Genomic DNA, 15,920 nt, shown 5'->3' with positions numbered 1-15,920 from the left:
CGCAAGACCAGAGTTCCCAGTCACAGTGATCTGGGGCTGGGCTGTCTGAGGAGGGAAACAAGACTGTGACCCCTGCCTGGACGCTGTGTGAGTGGTCAGACCCATGTGAATCTTATCCTCAGCAGCTAGGGCAGGCTGCTGTGAGGTGCACTGGGGACCCTCGGTGAGGGATGTTGCCTGGTGGGTCTCCACATGCACCTTGTGATGTCTTAAAGACCAGGTGCTGGATGTGTGAGGTGCTCAGGTGCTCCTCAGCTGCTCTCATGAGGAGGTAGGGCTGTTGGGGGTCTTGGAGGAGGAGACTTGCTCAGGGAGCTGTTGGGATGATTAGGGCATCTTGTCCTCACTTTTCTGACATGGATCCATACAGGTAATAAAGAGGGAGGAACAGATATCCTTCCGCTTGGTGCTTGCCCTTCCTAGTGTACAGAGACCAAAGGGGATTGGCTAGTTTTTGAGGCAAAAGGACTGAGACCACCAGTACATCATCTAGCTAGAAGGGTCTGTCCATCAGGACTGTAGGGGCCACAGGGAGAAGCCCTGGGGAAGCAAAAGGGAGAGATTCCCAACGTGTCTGTGGGCAGAGTGCTTGCTTTTGCCATTTCCTTTGAGGAGTCTATCATCCTAGAATTGTGTAATCAGAAAGTACCTAGAGTTCAGCTATTCTCTTACAGGGCTAGTAAGGTGGGCTAGGTGATTCCTAACTGACTTCTGCCCCCTGCTGGAAGTCTAGAGTTTTGCTTTAATAGGAACAACTGAGCCTTGCAGTTCTCATTTTAGGATTTTTAGTACCACATTTTTGTTTTTAACTTCATTTGCTACTTGTTTTTTTGTTCTTGTTTTGAGGCAGGGTATATTTTTGGTTTTTTGAGACAGGGTCTTGCTACGTAGTTGAGGCTAGCTTTGAACTTACTGTATAGCTCAGAGTGATCTTGAACTTGCTGTGATCCTCCTGCCTCAGCTTCCTGAGTGCTGGGATTACTGATGTGCACCTGCCTTCCATTGTTTTTCCTTTTTTCCCCCCTTCTTCCCTTTCCATCTCTCCCCTCCCTCGTACCTCTTCTCATCTGAACATTTCCTTCTCATTTTCCAATGTCTGTTTTACATTTTGGTTCTTATTTACATTTTTAGTTTTTCACACCAGAAAAACAAGGTGGCATTTAAACAGATGTGTCCAGTTTATTTCATTGCAGAGTATGGTCTCAAGGTGTGGCCATTTAGCTAGAAATGTCTCCAGATTATCCTTCTTTATGGCAGTGTAGTATTCTATTGTAGAATACCATTTTAGTAATCAGTGAATAACAAAGAAAATTGAGAGTTTTTATTTTCTTTTTCATGGTGCTGGGAATTGAACCCAGGGGCTCAAGTGTGCTCAGCAAGCTGCGTCCCCAGCCATGGAGAGTTGTGTTTTCTGCTCATCGCCTCCATGTGGGTCAGCTCTGTTTCTAGCACTTGCTGGCTGCAGGTAGCATAGGCCTCCATGATAGACAGTACTACTTCAGAGGCCCTTCTGAAAACAAAGTGGTGTATTTCAGCTCCTGGCCACACACCTTAAAAAGTGCATAGGTTTAAAGGTTGGTAAACCAGGAAGAAGAAGCATGCTAAGATGAAGATTTTCTAGAAGTACGATGTGCCTTGCCCCTCTCGGAAGGGCCTCCCCTAGCCCTTGGAGCGCCTAGAGCTCCCTGGTGCCTGTGGTAGTGCGAGCCGTGGTGCCACTCGAATAAGGCCCAGCCTCCCTCTCCTAAACTCGGCCTTTTTTTTTTTTCTTATCTTTTTTTCTTTCTTTTTTCTTTTTTATTACTGTTGTGGCTTGAACCCAAACCTTCACACTAAGCCACATCCTCAGCCTTTTTCTATTCTGAGACAATGTTTCCCTAAGTTTTCCAGGCTAGGGTCAAACTTGAAGTCTTCCTACCCCAGCCACCCAAAGTGCTGGGATTCCCCTGATGTCTGCTCTTCCACCCTCCCCGCCCTCCCCTTTCAGTTTTATCTTCCCACTTGGGATGCTTTCTGTCTGTTGAGAAAGGCGAGTTTCCTGCTGTCCACTCCATTGGAGGTTGGCGAAGAGGCTTATTTGGAAACAAGTGACGAGAGTAACAGTTTCCCTGTCCAGGTTCATCTGCCAGTGGTCCTTTGCCCCATTTCCTTTATTAGGCACTGGCTTAGTGTAGCTGTGTGTGTGTATGCATTGTTTCTTGAGCACTGGAAAATATTGTGTGTTCACCTTGGTCCTTCACTTTCAGTACTTCAGTCACAGATAGGAGTTTTCCCCCTTCTTCTTCTTCTGAGACCGAGCTCTCACTGTGTAGTTCAGGCCTACCTTGAATTCACTGTGTAGCTGAGACTGGCCTCAAACTCGAAGCAGTTATCCTGCCTCAGCCTCCTGAGTGCTGGGACTTCCAGTGTGCATTAGCATGCCCTGTGATAGTTTTTTGTTTATTAGTTTTTTATAGTCAGGTGTTAAGATGTAGTTGGGATCCAGAAAGTTCTCCTGTGCAGTCTGCAGTTCTGTGACTTGACCAACAGGTAGAATTATTATCACCGTCACACAATGCAAATATAGGAAAAGAGCATCATGTAAATGGAAGTGCCTGGTAAATAGCCCTGGGGGGAGCAGACTGTGGCTTCTCAGATTGAGGATAATGTATTTGAGATTTACCTAGCTGTTCAGGCTTGTTGCTGCTGGTTGCTGTGTCTCCGCTGTGTATATGGTCAAGTTTGCTTAGCCAGACGTTGGTTGAAGAACATTAACATTGTATGTGAACAGAGCTTGAGAGTGTGTGACCGACCAACTGCCTTGAACTCATTTATGTGGCAAAGCCTTTGCATCTAAGCAAGTGTGACCTTTGTTAGCTGAGAAGGTGACTTTGACTTCAGGAAACCCATCAGGTTGATGAGCATCAGTTCAGGGGGGGTGCAGGACTCAGCAAGGTGCTGATGACCATGTCTGGGTCAGTGGCCCTACAGTGGGGAGGCCAGGAAGCGCCTGGGCCTGATGGACAATGCGACATATCCGTGCTGAAGAACCCCACAGTAGTTTGGGTTTAGTCTTCCTGCTTATTTTCCCTGAGGTAATTTACATGTCTGTGCCCTGGGCTCAGATGCAGTTAGCGCTGGGTATAGGGTGTGGGGAACCCATCTGTATCTTGAGCATGTCCCTCCTGGATGTCCCTGGGCTGTGCTGCTGGGCACCAGAGATGGAAAGCGCTTGTTCTCAGCACAGACGGGAGGTAAAAGCAGCTGAGATGCAGCTGTGCAGCAGGCCCTGGGGAGGAGCAGGTGGCCACCTTCCTGGCCTTGAGGTGCCCTCATGGAGCATCTCACTCCAGTCACTTGACCAAGGGTCCCTCAGGTGCCTCCTGGGTGTGACCATTGTGTTTGAGCTGCCCAGCAGCTGTCTCAGTCCCCAGAGCCGACAGTCTGATAGAGAAGAGGCAGTGACCAGCTTCTCATATCTGCTGAGCAGATGTGAGTTCTGTGGCCTTGAAGGAGCAAGCTCTTCTGGGGGTGTGAGGAGGCCTCATGAGGGCTGGGGTCAGGGTGACTTGGAATAAGAGCAGTGGCAGATGTTGCTGTGAGGGACCCAGGCATGGGGGTGGAGGCCAGGGAAGTGAGGGGCGCATGGGCCACCGAGGGCCAGGCTCTGGAGGGGCTTGTGGGAGGAGAGGATGGAAAGGAAGCCAGGGTGAAGTGTGTTGTGTTTAAGGGGATATAACCTTGTTAATTTTGGTCTTTGACTAGAAAGCATTGAGGCTATTCTGAAAAGACTGAAGGGCTAGTGGCATGGCCATGTTTGTGACCTTGAACTTTGCTCTGTGGTGTGCAGAGAATCCTGGAAGATTTGAGGGAGGCTAGGACTAGGACCGGGGCCCAGGACCAAGACAGCAGGCAGTATGTGGAGGGCGCTCAGGGTCCCAGTTGCTGAGACATTGTGTCCCAGTGTGGATATGGGTGTCTCCCTGTGGCAGGTCTGTGCTGGCAGCTGGGAATGCAGCAGAAAAGGCAGTAGTCCCCGCCCCGCTAGGGTGGACAGGATGGGCAAGCCAGGGATCAGTCAGTAAAGGAATGGCCAAATATGTGGTCTTCTCAGCGGCAGTAGTGCATTGAGGCAGCTCACAGTGCCTGAGTGGGGAACGTAGGAGACAGGCACCAGCACTCTCCGTTGACATTTGAGACCCCCATAAGTGGACCAGAAACCACACTAGAATAGAACCCCAAGGTGAAGTCTGGGCTGAACTAAGTCCTACAGGAAGACCTTGGCCGTCCTGTCATGCTGAGTCATGGTTAGCAGTTGGGGTTTCAGGAGAGATGGGAGGTCTTCATCCTGGCAGATCCACCCACCAGAAAAGAAACGTGGCTGGGCCATGAGCTCAGGGTAAAGTGCTTGCCTAGCATACATGAGGCCCTGGGTTCATCTCCAGCAGTACATAAAAAAGAAGGCAAGAAGGAGGGATAGACTCACAGATGGTGCAGTGTGGTAAACCTTGCTAAGCCTGTCATAAAAGGCACTACTGCATGGTTCCGCTTAGACGTTTCCTGAGTAGACCAATCCGTAGAGAGAATAGGTGAGTGGTTGCCAGGGACTGGGGAGGAAGAGGCAGGAAGTGACTGTCTAATGTACAGTCTCCTTGGCGATGTTGAAAATGCAAGTAGATGACGTGGCAGTTGCCCACCTCTTAAGTGTATTCAGTGCCCTGAATTGTTCACTGGAAAGCAATTGAAACGCTACATGTGATGAGATTTGTATTTTGCCTCCCAGGACAGGAATGGTTCTCCCTGCTTGCTGATCCCAGAAATCAACCACAGAGTGGTATCCGATGAGCGTTTTTGCTTGCTTGTTTTTATTTTGTTTTGTTTTTGAGACAGAATCTTACTATGTAGTATAGTCTGGCCTTGAACTCAGGGCAGTCCTGCCTCAGCCTCCTGAGTACTGGGACTACAGGCATGTGCCACCATACTCAGCTTATTTGTTTTTGGTTTTGGGGGTTATTTATTTATTTATTTTTAACTTTTTATCGGTACCAGAGATCGAACTCACGATCGCCTGCTTGCAAGGCAGGTGCTTATGCCGCTGAGCTAAATCCCCAGCCCCGGTTTTTGGGGTTTTTTTGTTTTTTAGTTTTTTAGTTTTGAAACAGTGTGTCTGTGTAGTTAAGGCTGGCCTTGGACTTACTATGTAGCCCAGACTGACCTTAAATTTGTGGTGATCCTCCTGCCTCAGGCTCCCAAGTGCTGAAAGATCCTCCCGCTTCAGCCTCCCAAATGCTGGAATTACAGGCATGTGCTACTACAGGCAGCAGTTTTTGAGATAGTACCTCAGGTACCCCATGCTGACCTCAAACTTGCCTCATCTGATGAGGATTTTGTTATAAAAAGGATTTGTAGGGCTGGGGTGTAGTATAATGGTATAGCACTTGCCTACTTGTGTGAGGGCCTGCCAAAAAAGGGCAGGACAGGGGGATCACAGGGGATCCTGGCTCTGTGCTATAAGGGCCTCAGCATATTTGTGTTTTACAATTTTCCTTGGCAATTGACCCTCTCTTTGTCCCCTTTCTTACCCGCAGATGTTGGCTGATGATGCAGAAGCAGGTGCCGAAGATGAGAAGGAAGTTGAGGAACTGAAGAAGCAGGGGATCAATCCCCTGCCCAAACCACCACCCGGTGTGGGCCTCCTGCCCACCCCACCTCGGCCTCCTGGGCCCCAGGCCCCCACCTCTCCCAACGGCAGACCTATTCAGGGCGGCCCTCCGCCCCCTCCTCCGCCCCCACCCCCTCCTGCTGGGCCCCCTCAGATGTCCATGCCAGTGCACGAGCCACTGTCTCCACAGCAGCTACAGCAGCAGCAGGACATGTATAACAAGAAGATCCCCTCCCTGTTTGAGATCGTCGTGCGGCCCACAGGACAGCTGGCTGAGAAGCTAGGTGTGAGGTGAGTGCTCCAGCCTCGTGAGCCTGAGGTCCCGGCCCCAGCAGGTTCCTGTTTCTCCAGAGGTGTTGGAGTTCCCATCTGGGACCCATGACCATGAGCTCCGAGTCCTTTGCACTTAGAGCTCCCTCCTCCACCTGGGGGTGGGTACTGCCACTATGCCTCAGCAGTAGCTTTCACAGGCACCATTTCCTCCTCTAGGTTCCCTGGACCTGGTGGACCCCCAGGGCCAATGGGTCCTGGGCCAAACATGGGACCCCCAGGGCCAATGGGGGGCCCCATGCACCCCGACATGCATCCAGACATGCACCCAGAAATGCACCCTGATATGCATCCGGACATGCACCCCGATATGCCGATGGGCCCTGGCATGAACCCTGGCCCGCCTGTGGGTCCTGGCGGTCCCCCCATGATGCCATATGGTCCTGGAGACTCCCCACATTCTGGAATGATGCCCCCCATCCCGCCAGCCCAGAACTTCTATGAAAACTTCTACCAGCAGCAGGAGGGCATAGAGATGGAGCCAGGCCTCATCGGGGATGCAGGTGCGCGGGGCATCCTGGGGGCTGGGCTTAGCAGGGTGGAAGGGAGTGAAGGTACAGTTTTTCTTCCTTGCTCAAAGGCTCTTTGGATATGGGACACCAGCTCCTTTTTTGTCCCATTTAATAGCCCAGTGTTTCGTTGATATTAGGCTCATTATTTGTTGAGACCAAAGGAGTTTTGTATTTATTTTCAGTATGGCTTATTTTACCTGTTTCTTTGTGGTGCTGGGGATGAAACACGAGGCCTCACACATTAGGCAAGCACTGTACACTGAGCTACTCCTCGGCCCTTTATTTTATTTTCAGACAGTCTTTTCCAAGTTGCCCATACAGGCCTCAAACTTTGGCGGTCCTCCTGCCTCAGCCTCCTAAGTAACTGGGACTAACAGTCCTGCTTACCATGTCTGGCATTTTATTTGGTTTTTAAGAATTTGTGCAGCATGCTTAGAATCAGGAGCATGACCGAGTCAGAAATAAGTACCTTAACCAAAGACTTCTTTTAAGACAGTTCGGGGGGGGGGCTGGGGATTTAGCTCAGTGGCATAAGCGCCTGCCTTGCAAGCAGGCAGTCATGAGTTCGATCCCAGGTACCGATAAAAAGGAAAAAGACACCCCTCCCCCCAAAAAAAAAAGACAGTTCTGGGCTTGGAGCTCCCGGTGCTGACCTATGAGTGTGCTTGTCCTATCCCTGTGGCATTTCTGTCCTCCCTTTCTGTCTGGGTGGTGGTATCCTGGTGCCATAGTCAGTGAGGGCTGGGGGACGTGCACAGCAGCAGGCGCCATCAGAGTAGAAGAGATTCGCTTGCAGCCCGAAGGGCTTGGGGCACATAGCCAGGTTCAGCCTCACTGTTCTGGTGGAGTGGGGAGGGTGGGAATGGGTAATCATTACTTACCATTGTTAGAAGACACAGAGTAGCATGGTGGAGTGACAGCTGGAGACTTGGGGCCCTGGCAGGACAGTCACAGAGGCCTGCCTTTCTGGGAAGTAAGAGAGGGCAGTTAGGCCTAGAGGTGGCTGCAGGCTCAGCTCCACATTCCGGCAGCAGCTTGTCAGATGGGCCCAGCCTGCGAAGGAAGACTGAGAGGGTCCTGTTGTTGTGAGGAGCACTGGCAGTAGATGAGGGCATTGGGAATCGGGGCACCTGGGCTATTGTAGAGTGTCCCTGACAGGTGAATCCTCAGTAACACCGGCACCGGCCACATTTCCAATCCTCAGTTGTCCAGCAGGGTAGAGGTGACCATGCCACATGTGAGAGGAACATGGCAGGCCTGCAGAGCGGGTGGCTCAGAGCAGCCCTCCAGCTTTGGTCACCTCGAGATTCTGAAGGGTGCTTGAGAGGCATCAGGGAGCCCTGCAGGGTGGAAGTGGGGAAGTAAATAGCCTTGGCTTGTGGCAGTGAGAAGGCAGAGTGGGGGCACTGACAGGCCCGCACCAGTGTGTATAGACGTGTGTGGAAAAAGCTCTGCTGGGAGGCAGACCAAGGTTCAGTCAGCCTTTAATAGTCACCCTAAACCAGAAACGCTTGCGTCGCCTGTAATCCCAGCACTCGGAAGGCAGAGGCAGGAGGGTCACTGTGAGGTTGAGGCCAGCCTGGGCTCTGCAGTGGGTTCAAGGCCTTGTCTCAAAAAGAAAAAGTAACTCTAGTCTCTAGAACAGCAGTGTGGAACATATGGCACACATGCTGTAGCAGCCCATTTGTTGTCATAGGATGCTCCAAGACATTTGCCATGGCTACTGTAGAGTAATTTGCTTTTTTAAGAAATTGAGATCAGTTGCCAGGGATTTAGCTGAACACTATAAGCACCTGCCTGGCAAGTGTGAGGTCATGAATTTGATTCCTGGTACCAAAAAATAAAAATAATAAAATAAAAACTTGAGATCTGCTAGGCATGGTGGCACTCAGCTGTAAACCCAGCACACAGAAGGCTGAGGCCGGAGGATCCCTGTGAGTTGAGGTCGGCCTGGGCTACAGAATGAGCTCAAGACCAGACTGAGCTGCATAGTAAGACTGTTTCACAAACAAACAAACAATAAAATGTGTAAGTCCCTGTCATAAAACCCACAATCTCCATAGTAATGCTGCCATTCACTGTTGCTCATGACTGCTGTGCCATGAAGGAGGAGCCTTGGCTGTTATGTCACCAAGCAAGTGCCCTGCCCCCAGTAGGCGAGGCACAGAGCAGGCTACTGAGCGCGCAGGCACGCTCTTGTTTTTTGCTCCATAGCCTTGTCAATGAAATATTTGTCAGTTTATATTTGTTGGTTTAAGTCCAATTAATCCCTCGGTAACACTGGCCACATTTCCAATCCTCAGTTGTCCAGGCAGGGTAGAGGTGACTATGCCACATGTGAGAAGGACAGCAGTGACCCTGGACACATTCTGTCCACGGTTCGCGTGTGCCTCCTTGCTCAGCAATATGTACATGCTCAGCCCATGTACATGCTCACCTGGTCCCAGAGTGGTACCAGGTGACTGACTCAGCCCTGCAGTCCTACGCTCCTGGGTGAGTGCCGCTGGGAGGAGAGTTCAAGGCCTGCCCATGAGGAGTAGAAGTCACCCCCAGTCTCAGGGTTGCTATGGAGGCTTCATTCTCCTCTCAGAGTTGTTTGTTTGTTTGATTGATTGATTTCGGCAGATAGGGTTGAGTTCACTGTGAGACTCAGTAGTGCTTTTCATGACTTCAACTTGAGAATCATGAAACCAAACTGGTGCTCATTATAGATAGGTTAGGAGCGGGCAGGGAAAGCGAAAGCTTCCCCAAGGCCTGTCAGCTCCTGTCCCTGCAAGGACAGTCTTCTGTCTGTCCTGTCCATCCTCTTGCCCCACCTTGCTTTGCACATGGCCAGCTTCCTCCCATTTCCATTGGTGAGCACTGACTGTCGCTGCGTCCCTCCCCTTGTAGACTGGACTGCCTCATGGCCTGTTGGGTCCTCTGTGGGCACCAGGCATGGGAAGGGGCAGGACAGCTGGACGTCCACACTCGGCACCCTGCAGGCAGCTCCTCCAATGAAGGGCTGGGGATGGAGTTGGTGCCGTAGTGTCCTTCCCGACCCGAACCCTCGGTTCTTCCCTGCCACAGAGGACTACGGGCACTACGAAGAGCTGCCGGGGCAGCCTGGGGAGCCCCTCTTCCCCGAGCACCCTCTGGAGCCAGACAGCTTCTCTGAGGGAGGGCCCCCAGGCCGGCCGAAGCCGGGTACCGGTGTCCCCGACTTCCTGCCCTCAACCCAGAGGGCCCTGTACCTGAGGATCCAGCAGAAGCAGCAGGAGGAGGAGGAGAGAGCGAGGAGGCTGGCTGAGAGCAGCAAGCAGGACCGGGAGAATGAGGAAGGCATGTGTCTCGCAGGGCAGGGCTCGGTGGGGACGCGATCGGGACTCTTGGTGGGTAGGAGCCTACACCAGGGAGGACTGCCATTCAGGGTCATGTGATCAGGCCAGGCTGTTGCTATTACTAGAGACTAGAGGCCGGGCTGCCCTTCAGTGACTCAGGAGAGACTTCATACCACTGAGGAGGGTGGTAGGCTGGCAGGATGGGCTCCCACATCTTGGAAAGGGTACTTGGGGCCTCACTTCTATCCGTGGAGAGTGCCCCATGGGAGCTAAGTGAAAAGATCTAGTCACTGAAGTCTGTGTGGTCACAGGCCAGGTGGGCAGCCTGGTGGCACCCATCTCAGGGGGAAGTATGCAAGTGGCATCTGGGCGCAGAGGGCAGGGTCACGGAGGGCCCTGACAAGTGCATGGGAGCCGGGGGGGGGGGGCAAGTTGGTGGCCCCTCCCAGGTGGCTCAGGTTCCTCAGCCAGGGTCTTGCTTGCACCAGCTCCAGTGGTGGTTCAGCCCTCATCCTTCCTGGGGGCGCTGTAACATTGTAAGGGATCCGAGGATAGTGCCTGACATGACCTCCGAGGCAGCTGACAATCCATTTAAATGGGACAGACCACTTGGGACAGTGCTAGCACAGTGGGAAGTGCCACATATGACAGCCCCAGCCTGCAGGGGCCCTGTGCTGGGCCCAGGGCACAGGGATCTCCTTCCATGTCCCAGGAGACCCCGAGAGGAGACCTTGGTTCTGTGTACTGAGAGCAGAGCAGCCCTTTGTCCTGTGGGCTGCCTAGGGACCCAGAGGGCTGGGGGCAGATGTGACCACTGACCCTCCCCTACTCCTCTGCTCTTGCTCAGGTGATACCGGAAACTGGTACTCAAGTGATGAGGACGAAGGTGGGAGCAGTGTCACCTCCATCCTGAAGACACTGAGGCAGCAGACATCCAGCCGACCCCCTGCGTCAGTTGGGGAGCTAAGCAGCAGTGGACTGGGGGACCCCCGCCTCCAGAAAGTACACACCACTGGAGGCCGACTGGCTGACCCCCGCCTCAGCAGGGACCCCAGACTCTCCCGCCATGCTGAGGCTTCTGGCGGCTCGGGCCCTGGAGACACTGTGCCTTCTGACCCCCGGCTGGCTCGCTCCCTGCCTGCCTCGAAGGTTGAGGGGAGCCTTCATTCCAGTCCCGCTGGCCCCAGCAGCTCCAAGAGCTCTGGGGCTCCCCCTCAGGAGGAGGAGGAAGGCGAGCGGGCCCTGCGGGAGAAGGCTGTGAACATTCCCCTGGACCCCTTGCCCGGGCACCCGCTGCGGGACCCAAGGTCGCAACTGCAGCAGTTCAGTCATATCAAGAAGGACGTGACCCTGAGCAAGCCCAGCTTTGCCCGTACTGTACTGTGGAACCCCGAAGATCTGATCCCTCTGCCCGTCCCCAAGCAGGACATGGTGCCCCCTGTACCTGCTGCCCTGCAGTCCATGCCTGCCTTGGACCCCAGGCTACACCGTACCAACCCCACAGGGCCCCCCGGAGCCCGCCAGCGCCCGGGCACCTCTGCAGACCCCAGCACCTCTGGCTCTAACCTACCCGACTTTGAACTACTCTCTCGCATCCTCAAGACTGTTAACGTTACCGGCCCCTCTGCAGCCCCCAGCCCGAGTGACAAGCCCAGCGACCCCAGGGTGCGGAAGGCCCCTACTGACCCTCGACTGCAGAAACCAGCAGACTCAGTGGGCTCCTCACGTGCCACCAAGCCCAGCCCACCTGAGGAGTCCTCTCCAGCCTCCAGCCCCGGCGGGGGGTCTTCCCCACCAGCCACAGCACCCTACGACCCCAGGGTGCTGGCAGCTGGTGGGCTGGGTCAGGGCAGCGGCAGCGGGCAGAGCAGTGTGCTGAGTGGCATCAGCCTCTATGACCCGAGGACTCCTAATGCGGGTGGCAAAGCCGGGGAGCCTGCTGCTGACACGGGTGCCCAGCCTAAGGGGCCTGAGGGCAACGGCAAGAGCTCGGCCTCCAAGTCCAAGGAGCCCCCTTTTGTCCGCAAGTCCGCATTAGAGCAGCCAGAAGCGGGGAAAGCAGGTGCAGATGGGACTTCTGCCTCAGCCACGGACAGGTACAACAGCTACAACCGGCCCCGGCCCAAGGCCACTGCGGCCTCAACGGCAGCCACAGTCACTGCGCCTGCAGAGGGTGCTGCACCCCAGCCCGGAGTGCACAACCTGCCTGTGCCTGCGCTCTTCGGGACTGCGAAGCCAGTGCCCAAGACAGGCTCAGGAAGCCCATTCGCTGGCAACAGTCCAGCCCGCGAGGGCGAGCAGGACGCAGGGTCCCTGAAAGACGTTTTTAAAGGCTTTGATCCCACCGCCTCCCCCTTCTGCCAGTAGTGTTACCCAGGGCCAGTGCTCCTGCCACCCCACCTCGTCCAGGGTGATATTTAAGGGCAGCAGTCAGAGCTGGGATGGGGGGAGTTGGGGAGGGACTGGGCGTGCTTTCTTTTCTTTTTTCTCCTCTTTCTCCTTGTTTTTTTGTTTTTCCTCAAGTAGTATTCTTTTGAGACATAAACTGTACATAACCATCTTGGGTGGGTTCTGTCCGTGCTGCAGGGCCTCCCCCCAGGACAAAGGGAACTCGCGTGCCTGAGGAGGCACGGAGGGTCAGTCACTCCACTGCGGGCGAGGAGGGACTGAGCCCAAGCTCACGGGGCTGCAAGGAGTCCATGCCCACAGCTTCAGCCTCGGAGAGCAGAAAGGGACTGAGCAGCCAGCTGGGAACCCTCCAGGGGCCTCCTCTGCCCAGCCCGGCCCCCAGTACCTCCCCAGTTCAGACTGCACAGCAGCCTGGGTGCGGTGGTAGCCCTGAAGAGCTGCCTGGCAGCAAGTGTTCTGTCAGTATTACCCGTCCTGCCCCGCATGCCAGGGTCCGCTCTGGCCCCGAAAAGCCACAGCACCCTGTGCGCCTGTACTGCCGGCCTCTGCCCTGGTGACAGCTCAAGGATCCGTGGCCGGCCCACCCACAGGCTCCCGGCGGGAGCCCGGGCAGCCCCAGCACAGTGTTGGCACGCTCTGCTTTCTTTGCTCCTTAAACTGTGGTGTCTAAAAGAGATGAGGCACTGGTGTGCAGGCTTCTTCTCCCAGGCCAGCGGATGCCATGGTTCAGAGTATCATGCACTTCTCGGAAGGGGGATAGGGTAGGAGACTCGAGCTGGAGCAGGCAGAGGGGCCAGGATCCCTGGGGACAGAGAGGACTGAACCGGGACAGAGTAGAGATGTTCAGTGGCCTCTTTCCCCCTAATCCTGCCACCCCGCCTGAGGACTGGCCTTGTCCAGGGGCCCTGTGTCTTCTCACAGTGGGACCTGGCCACCCAGCTGAGGGTCCCCCTCCTGTCCCATGGTAGCAGCCCCATAAGGCTCCTGGGCCACTCCCCCCCCCCCCCCCCGGAGAAGTAATAGCTCACCAGTTTGGGGCCAGGAGCCAGGGTGGGAGTGGCCAGACTGAGTACACGGTGGGGCTGAGGTGGGGTGCTGGCCAGCCTCCGCCTTTTGTGTTGTTTTCCAAAGCAATCATCCGTGAGATTTGTCTTCAGCCACCAGAACCGGCCATGGGCAGGGCCCAGACGAGTGAGGTGAGGAAAGGGCACAGTGTGGCAGTATTTTGGGTTTGGCTTCCCCCCACCTCTGAGAAAGTAAATGCTTTTTTAAAACCGAAATCTGTGGATGAAATAGAAGCCAAAATGCTCCTCGGAACATTCAGCTTCAAACCTCATGGGACTATGAATTCATCCGGAATTCCCTTTTGCCATCAGGCTGAGCTTTTAATGAAAAATTGTTCGCTAACCAGGATTGTAACAAAAGTGTAAATACTATTTCAGAGTTGAAAGTCGATGGTGCAAATATGTATATAATGTACTGTATTTTTACAATGATCGTCGCATGACTACCCCCCCCCCCTTTTGTACTCCATATCTGTCTTCCAGAAACCTCTCCTGCCTTTTCTCCTATGTCTCTTAAACTGATAATTGTATTACTGCCATTAAAGGATGCAGTTATTTTAAGCAGCCTTCGGGTCTCTCCTGCCCCAGGACGGTGGCGCCTCAGTGGCAGGGAGCGGGGGAGGTCACTGCTGCTTTGTTTTTTTCCTTGTCCCATGTGGCTGCGCTTTGCCACGGAGCTACACCTCAGCTGCATCGGGGCTCCCTGGGGAGCTAGAAGGAGAGGACACGTGCAGTGTGGTGGTGGCCCCTTCCAGTGATGGTTTGACTTGGGATATTTTGACCTTATCGTGGGGCAAAGCAATAGGCATGGAGCAGAGACTATGCTTTTAAATTGGAATTTTGAACTAAGATCACCTTTTCCCAGACTGGTGACATGCAGTCTGATTATTCTTGGGGTGCTGAGAAGGGGAAGTGAGGTGCAGCTCTCACTCTACACACAGGGTGCATGGCCAGGCATCGTGATGCTGCCTGTAGACCCCGTACTTGGGAGGCTGACCAAGAGGATAGCCACGAATTCAAGTACAATCTGAGCTACATAAACCCCCGCCTCAACAAAATGAAACAAAAAACACACAAGGTGCTGAACACTTTGTTACAAAACAGGTTTTAGCGAGGCCAGTGACACACAGCTGTAATCAGCACTTGGGAGGCTGAGGCTCCTGCCTCCTGAGGATCACTGCCAGTCCAAGGCCAGCCTTGGCAACATAGTGAGTTCAAGGCTAGTCTGAACTATGTAGGAAGATCTTGTCTCAAAAAAAAAGCTTTGAATGGAGATCAGTCTAAAAGCACCGAGTTTGGTCACAGCACTGCAAATAAGCAGGCCTGTTGCTGGGTGGTGGTGCAGTAGTTAAGCATTCTGAGCACCTTTAATCCTCCACCTCCGGGAGATGGGGGATTTAGCTCAGCGATGCAGCACCAGCCTGGATAGCACAAGGTCCTGAGTTCAATTCTGTGTCCCCCTCCAAAACTGTTCCCACAAAGCCTGATTTAGATGCCAGTCTCATCCAAACACCTCACAGAGCTATCTAGAATGATTGGCCAGATACCTGGCGCATTTGACACAGTGAAATTAACACAAAGCTAGCCATCAAAGACCACCACTGAGGCAATGAGCCCCTTATTATTCACTACCTGATTACAGTTGCCCACACCCATTAATGAGCTGGAGAGGTACCCGGGAGCCAGCATTAAAGTGGGTTCCCTCCCAGTGAACCCTCAGAGGGCAAGTCCGTGGCACCCCAGCACTTTGCTTCACCCCCACCTTGGTCCTGAAGCTTCCCAAAGCAGGACAAGATTTAGCATGGGGGCTACACAGTTTAAGACCCACAGGCATTTACCCTTGGGCAGGCGGACATTCTTGTCACCTGTGCAGAACCCAAGGCAGACAGAGGAGAATTTGTCTGTCTTAGGAGGTGGAGGTGAGGTCACAGAGACAGTTTAATGGTGCACTTGTATAACCCTGGCACTCTGGGAGGCTGACAGGAGGAATGCAATTTGAAGTCCAGGCTGGACAGCTTAGTGTCTCAGGGAGACCCTACCTCAAAGTAAAAAATGTTGGGGGTGTAACTCAGTGTGAAGGCCCCCAATTCAATCCCAAGTACTGCCAAAAAAATAAAAGGCGTAACTCAGTGGTGGAATGACTGCAGAGATTTCCAGCCATGTGGTGCTCCTTACGATAGCCACTGTCACCAGATACCATTGACTGGGTGGTTTCCACTAGCACGGAATGGGCACACTTTAGTCCACAGCACCCACACAGCCCTGTGCCACCATGACCCTGATCACCCAATGAAACGCAAAAGCTTTACACATTCTTTTCAAATTTTTCTGACAATTACTGTTTTAAGCTATGTGAGGACTTCATCAGTTTACCATTCCCTGCTCCCAGCCCTTTAGCTTTTTTTTTTTTTTGCCTTTGAGGAAAGATCTCACTAAGTGGTTAAATTGCCCAGGCTGGTTGGGATTGTCCTGTCTCAGCCTCCCAGAGTGCTGGGATTGTGGGCCTGTACCACCATGCCCGGCTTTTAACTGATTGTGCAACATTAAATAATGTGATGCCTTGTCCCCTGCCCAGACCACTGGACTGTTCCGCCACAGTGCAAGTGTCATGTCCTTGCTGTCCCACACAGTTGTCACAGCCCCA

The 15,920-nt window shown here is 53.5% G+C and overlaps 1 protein-coding gene across 13 annotated transcripts in view; it reads left to right on the top strand.

The window, feature by feature from the left end:
- Zc3h4 (zinc finger CCCH-type containing 4) overlaps nucleotides 1-13,837 on the top strand; it is a 39,030-nt gene extending 25,193 nt beyond the window's left edge. For 11 of the 13 annotated variants that reach the window (XM_063252953.1, XM_063252961.1, XM_063252952.1 and 8 more), the window contains 4 exons: nucleotides 5,568-5,932; nucleotides 6,131-6,474; nucleotides 9,553-9,804; nucleotides 10,651-13,837. In XM_063252953.1, coding sequence (XP_063109023.1) covers nucleotides 5,568-5,932; nucleotides 6,131-6,474; nucleotides 9,553-9,804; nucleotides 10,651-12,170 — 2,481 coding nt within the window. In that variant the 3' untranslated portion in view covers nucleotides 12,171-13,837. The remainder of the gene's footprint in view (nucleotides 1-5,567; nucleotides 5,933-6,130; nucleotides 6,475-9,552; nucleotides 9,805-10,650) is intronic. The other 2 variants (XM_063252962.1, XM_063252963.1) reach the window with 1 other exon arrangement.
- Nucleotides 13,838-15,920: the final 2,083 nt, after the last annotated feature.

Source organism: Cavia porcellus, unplaced genomic scaffold (genome assembly GCF_034190915.1).
Source record: "Cavia porcellus strain 051 isolate PalLab524CR breed Dunkin Hartley unplaced genomic scaffold, mCavPor4.1 scaffold_7, whole genome shotgun sequence".
In the NCBI taxonomy this organism is placed as follows: domain Eukaryota; kingdom Metazoa; phylum Chordata; class Mammalia; order Rodentia; family Caviidae; genus Cavia; species Cavia porcellus.
This window is presented reverse-complemented; position numbering and strand designations above follow the sequence as displayed.